At 61.0% G+C, this 6,006-nt stretch overlaps 1 protein-coding gene across 1 annotated transcript; it reads left to right on the top strand.

Annotated features, from left to right (window-relative positions):
* The first annotated feature begins 917 nt into the window (after positions 1-917).
* LAMTOR1 (late endosomal/lysosomal adaptor, MAPK and MTOR activator 1) lies at positions 918-4,107 on the top strand. The gene is made up of 4 exons (XM_017836001.1): positions 918-1,822; positions 2,453-2,530; positions 3,034-3,160; positions 3,481-4,107. Exons 1-4 carry the CDS (start codon positions 1,470-1,472, stop codon positions 3,571-3,573), a joined length of 651 nt encoding a protein of 216 aa, XP_017691490.1. The 5' UTR covers positions 918-1,469; the 3' UTR covers positions 3,574-4,107.
* Positions 4,108-6,006: the final 1,899 nt, after the last annotated feature.

The following is a 6,006-nucleotide window of genomic DNA, read 5'->3' as shown; positions in this document are numbered from 1 at the left end:
GCTGCCTGAACGGGGGGGACCGGCGGCGTGTGCCCTCGGCGGGGCCCGGCCCTTCCCCGCTCCCGGAGCAGCCTCCGAGCGCCCTCCCGCTTTGGCCGCCTCCGTGTCACTCGTGCCTCGCGTGTGTCGCGCCGCCCGGGGTGCCCCGCGGCCGTGCCGGAGCATCTCCCGTCCCGTTCCCCCGTCCCGTTCCCCCGTCCCGTTCCCCCGTCCCGTTCCCCCGTCCCGCTGCCGGTGCGAGTCCAGGGCCTCGACCGGCGCCGGCGGGAGCAGCGCCAGCTTTTCCCGGCTGGGCCGGTGCAGAATTGGGGCTGTCACCTGTCCCGCGAAACTTAATCCCCGGGCGGGATTCGGGCTCTGCCCGTGCCTTGCCAGGGAGCTCCGCCCCGTCCCCAGGGCAGCCCGGCCGGCGGCTGGGCCGTGGTGCTCCCGCGGGGAGGGAAGGAGAGGGGCCTGGGCCAGAGTATGGCAGCGGCAGGGCCCAGCTGGAGGAAGGGGAGAGGGAGCTGCTGTCCAGGCAGGAGCTGGAGATGTCACTGACTGGAGGAGTGGAGGAGTGGTTGCATTCCCAGCTCACCCTGGGTCACAGGCTGAGCATCCTCTCAGGACAAGACAGACAGTGAGGGGCCAGAGCATGTCCAGAGGAGGACAACAGAGCTGGGGAGGGGTCTGGAGCACAAGTCTGACGAGGAGCAGCTGAGGGGGCTCAGCCTGGAGAAAAGGAGGCTCAGGAGGGACCTTCTTGCTCTCTGAAACTTCCTGACAGGGGGGTGGAGCCAGGTCGGGATCAGGCTCTGCTCTCAGGGAACAAGGGACAGGAAAAGAGGAAACGGCCTCAAGTTATGCCAGGGAAGGTTTAGGTTCGATAATATCCCTGAAAGAGGGGTCCAGCCCTGGCACAGCTGCCCAGGGCAGGGGTGGAGTCCCCATCCCTGGAGGGATTTAACAGACATGTGGATGTGGCACTTGGGACATGGGTTAGTGGTGGTCTTGGCAGTGCTGGGGGAGCCGTTGGACTCAATGGCCTCAGAGGGCTTTTCCGATTTTAATGTTTCTGTGATCCTGCTCTCCTGGGTGTTTGTGTCCATGGTCTCTCTGCTGGGCTCTTCTCCCGGCCCCTGCGGCACTGCTCGGCCAAGCCAGAGGATTAAGGCCTGAGCCACAGCTCTGCACCCCTGGACTGAGTGGTGGGATGTGCCCTGTTACTCTGGGAACCCCCCACCCCTGCTGTCCCTGGGCTGTGGTAGGTGGGGTTCACCTGGCCCCAACGAGCCCCCGGCTGTGCCGGTGTGGAGACCAAAGGCTGGTGGGATTTCTGTGGTCGGGGGTGAGGCCACTGTAGGTCCTTGATAGCTGCCAGGTTTTGGGCAGGGCGGTGCTGGCAGTGGGCTCCTGCCTGCAGGATTGGCCCCTCCAGATGTGCTGCCACACGCTGCCTGATTTCAGCCACACTTGGTCCCTTCGTGGCCATGGGGGCTTTAGCTGGAAAAAAAGCAAAGGAATTGGGGAAGAGGAGCCTCGCCATTGCCTCAGCAGAGCCGAGGTTGTGCCGGGTTACACTGGGGTGCACAGGAAGCCCTCCTGGCAGGTGGAGGGTGAGATGCACCTCATCCCTTGGGGTGAACAGTGCTGGTGTGGGGGAGCCGGGGCTGATTCTCCTCTTGCCTTTCCCTCAGGAAGAAGAGACGAAGCGGCTGCTGGAGCCGGCAGCCAGCCCTCCCAGCAAGGTGCTGAATGGAGCGGAGCAGAGCTACCACAACCTGCCCTCGGCACGCACCGACGAGCAGGCCATGTTGTCCTCCATCCTCGCCAAAACGGCCATGTAAGCCCCAGGCCACGACCGCCCCAGTGCCAGCACCGCGGGGCGGGGAGCACACCCTGGGCACTGCGCTGACCCCACGATGGGCACACAGCTGGGCAGCTGCCTGGCTGCAGGTCCCACTGACCAGAGGTGCTGAGGGGAAGGAGGGAGCTGTGGCAGAGCCCCCCACGTCCCTCTGCCTGTAGACAACCCCCCACCTTGGCTTTGAGCTCCTTGGGGACACAGAGACGAGAATCCATATGTGAGGTGCCCCTTGGCTGCTGGGCTGGGAGGAGGTGCAGGGCCTGGGTAGCCCCCTGCTCCAAACCGGGATGAGCAAGTGACTGCATGGGGATGCAGAGTGGATGGCTGGGGGGGCACCAGCACTGTGTCCCCTTCTGGGGAGGCTTCCCCCCAAAAGCAGAGGGGCAGCCTGGATGGGAGGGCTTTGGGATGCTCATGCTCCCATGCCTGGCACACTCATGTCCAGCTGGCATCATTCATGGGGTGAGTTTGGCCTTGAGATGTTTGTTTTGGGGTGCTAGAGGGTGCTGGATTTTGGCTGCCCTCGTCAGAGGATGCTCTGAGATGGGGAGGGAACTCAGGGGGAGCAGTGAGCCTGCAGCGGGACCCACTCTTGTGTCTCTGCAGCAACATCATCGACGTGTCGGCAGCGGATTCCCAGGGCATGGAGCAGCATGAGTACATGGACAGAGCTAGGCAGTACAGGTGGGATCTGCCCCTCTCCCTCGGGGTGCCCGTGGTCCCTCACAGCCACGTCCCTGGGCAGGGCCCCAGGGGTTTGGCCTGAGGGGAGTGAACTCAGCACATAGTGGGGCTACCCTGCCATGGAGAGCAGCGTGCAGCTCCACGCCTCTCCTCTGCCCTCCCAGCACTCGGGGGAGGCCCATGGCAGTGCTGGCAGCAGAGCCCAGAACAAAGGGCTCCTGTGTTCACCCGGCCCTTGGGGCAGACAGCAGTGGGCTGGATGTGACTGCTGCTGCTTGAAAGGTGTACTTTCAGTAGCTTCTAGCTCTCCAACACAGCAGGAGCTGGAAGCTCCCTCATCCTCTTGCTGTGGGGAGCAAAGAGGGCTGGATGCTGGGAGCGCGGCAGCACTGCTCTCCCTCCCTCCCTCTCCCTCGGGGGTGCTGGGTGCCCAGGGGTGCCACACCCATCTCCTGGGTCTCCCTGTGTCTTGGCACAGTGCTGATGCTGCTCCCCCCTCACAGCACACGCCTGGCCATGCTCAGCAACAACCTGACGCACTGGAAGAAGCTCCCGCTGCTGCCGTCTCTGACTAACCAACCGCACCAAGTGCTCGCCAGCGACCCCGTCCCCTTCGCAGACCTGCAGCAGGTGAGCCGGGCCGGGGTGAGCCCTGGGAGCCTGCAGTGTTCCCCGTCCTGGAGGAGCAGCATTGCCCTCCCCACTTGCCCAGAGCCGTGGCACGACTTGTTAGTGCTGCCTTGTTAGGGCTGCTTTGTTAGCTGACTTGTTACGACTTGTTAGCTTGTTAGCGCAGGTCAGGTTTAAGGCCTCGATAGATCTGGGGGGCAAAGTCCAGGACAGGTTTAGGACTCGTTAGGGCTGGGGGCTAACCTCCCGCGACGGTTTCTTCCGGCTGAGCGGGAGTTGCAGGAGCCAGCGGTGACACAGCCGTGTCCTGGTGCCCGCAGGTGTCCCGGATAGCCGCCTACGCCTTCAGCGCGCTCTCACAGATCCGCGTCGACGCCAAAGAAGAACTGGTTGTACAGTTTGGCATCCCCTGAGCCTGCCTCCAGCACTGCCGCTTCACCGCTTTGGGTTGTTTTGGGGTTTCTTTCCCATTTTTTTCTCTTTGTTTCCCTTCCCTCCCCATGGTGCTGCCACAGAACTTGGACAGATACCCTGTTTCCTACCAAATGCCAAGACGCCCATCACCGGCACGTCGAGCCCACCTGCATTGCTCGAGGCTTTCTCCTCCTCGTGGGTGGGTGTGTGTGGGGAGGGGGCCGTGTCACCTGGACGCTGCCTTGCACAGGGATGAGCACAAAGGGAACAACTGGCACAAGGAGGCCCCGGTGTAGGTCAGCACCGTGTGCCACATCACCAGGACAGGTGGGCTGGAGCCAGGTGGATGTGATGCTCTGCGTGGGGCCTGGTGGCTCTGACAACCCTCCCTGCTCATTTTTACATGTTTAGATCTTTATTTTGGGTTGTTTTGTTGTTTGGTTGTTTGTTTTGTTGTTTTTCTTTTTGTTTTTCTTTTTTTTTTTTTTAATTATTGTTTTTGGCCACAGTAGATAAAACCATGTTCATCCAGTGCCTGTCTCTGCTGTTCTCTGCTGGCCATGGCATGGATGTGGTGGGAGAGCCCAGGGGGAGCTGTGCTGTGGTGGGGAGGGGACACACATCCCACTATCCCTTGTCACCATCAACCCCTGGAGGATGCCCGTGGGTAGAGGATATGTGATGACCCACCCTTAAGGGGAAGGAAGCACCAAAGGTTTTTAAAGGCTCATGGTCAAAAGGAACAACAAAAGTCAGAGGGTCTGCAAACAATCAGAACGTTTTATTAGTAAATGACACATTTGGCATGGAAATTGGGGGGTACATTTTTGTGGACAGGTTTCCCTGCCCTAAAGATGGTTTTCTGGCTTTCTATGCAAATTAGTTATCATGCACAGTCTGTTCTTTTAGGCCTTTCTGGAAGTGGGTTGGAGGGTTTTGGTGGTCCTAATCCCTTTTGTATAGTCCATTCCCACTTCTTGGCCTCACTCCTGTGCTTGTGCTGTAGTGTGTTGTACTTATCTCCAGGAGCTACAACAAGGATGTTTGTCCCAGAAAAGTGCTGCCCTGTCTCCACCTGGCCCCTTCTCCAGCCACATCTTATGGCGTATTAATATCCTTGGTTATTACCAACAATTCTTGTCTTGTTATTACCAGCAGTCCCTTGTTGGCTCCACAGCCATCTGGTTATCAGTGTTTGAGACATGTTAGCCCCTTCTGGGGATCGAGAGCTCAGTGGGTCTCACTTTGGACCCTTGTTTATAGGGTTGTTAAAGAGTGGGCTTTAGTCGTCATAATTTTCTATCCTGGCCACAATTTGAGTTGGTGACTTTCTTTGAAGGTTCAGTAACAAAAATACTACTCCACTCGGGTTGTTACTCCAGGAAGAAAAGTAAGTTTCTGAGGCTGTTAACAAACAGATGCTTGTTAGACACCTGTTAGATCCTGGGAACAGGCTGTTTCTGATAAACTGAAGCGAGGCTTAGCCCAGGTGCTGTTCATTAAGGCTGAGGCTTAACTAGCATTTCCCAGATCATAGTGTGGCCTGGGTCGTGGTGTGGAGGCACCACCACAATCCACACTGTGACTAAAGTCAACTTTTCTGGGCCTCTGCAAGATGACATAGAGCTGTGAGCACAGGGACAAGCCCAGGACCACCCCCCCAAGCAAGGTAAGGTCCCATTAATGGGTTAGGGCATGGTTGGGGGCTGGTGAGGACCCCTGCCCAGCTGGTGCTGCAGAGCAGAGTAGGGTGCCTGCATGTGACACATCCCCAGAGTCCCCCACGTGTCCCCTGATGCACCGTGGGCTTCCACGTACTCCTTGCTCTGCCTGTGGCCCCACACGCTCCCCTCCATGGGCACCCCAGGGCCCCTCGTGTGTCCCCCCTTTGGAGTGGGGGCCTGAGACCCACGGCCCTAAGTGTGTCACCGTACCCTCACGGGAGCCTCTTTCCCACGACCCTACACATGTCCCGTGGCCCCCGGAGCCCTTTCCCGCAGCCCCACGTGTGTCCCCGTCCCCCCGCCGGACCCCTCGGTTCGCGGGCCGACCGCGCACGTGACGCGCCCCGTCCGGCGGCGGCCAATGGGGAGCGGCGGGGGGAGCGCTGCCGTTCGGACGGGGCGGCGGCCCCGACCCCATCCCGGCCCGATTCCATCCCGGCCCCGACCCCGACCCGCATCCCGGCCCCGACCCCGACTCCCATCCCGGCCCCGACTCCCATCCCGGCCGCGACCCGCATCCTGCCCCCGACCCCCATCCTGACCCCGGCGGCCCCGAACACGGACACGGCCCCGGCCCTGGCGGCGGCCACGGTACGGGGGGTGCTGAGGTCACGGCGGGGAGGGGGCGGTCGCCGGTGGTTCCGTGGGCCGGGGCTCGGGGCCGCAGGGGAGGCTGTGCAAGGCGCGGGACCCCGCCTGTGGCACAGC

Source organism: Lepidothrix coronata, unplaced genomic scaffold, assembly GCF_001604755.1.
Source record: "Lepidothrix coronata isolate B3197 unplaced genomic scaffold, Lepidothrix_coronata-1.0 Scaffold268, whole genome shotgun sequence".
Classification (NCBI taxonomy): Eukaryota; Metazoa; Chordata; class Aves; order Passeriformes; family Pipridae; genus Lepidothrix; species Lepidothrix coronata.
This window is presented reverse-complemented; position numbering and strand designations above follow the sequence as displayed.

What these genes read in the sequence shown, in the direction of transcription:
- LAMTOR1 (XM_017836001.1), top strand. Translation starts at nt 1,470, where the DNA reads ATGGGGGCTTTAGCTGGAAAAAAAGCAAAGGAATTGGGGAAGAGGAGC. An exon ending in ATCCTCGCCAAAACGGCCAT is followed by an intron (nt 1,823 to 2,452) that starts GTAAGCCCCAGG and finishes GTGTCTCTGCAG; the next exon opens with CAACATCATCGACGTGTCGG. An exon ending in CCTTCGCAGACCTGCAGCAG is followed by an intron (nt 3,161 to 3,480) that starts GTGAGCCGGGCC and finishes TGGTGCCCGCAG; the next exon opens with GTGTCCCGGATAGCCGCCTA.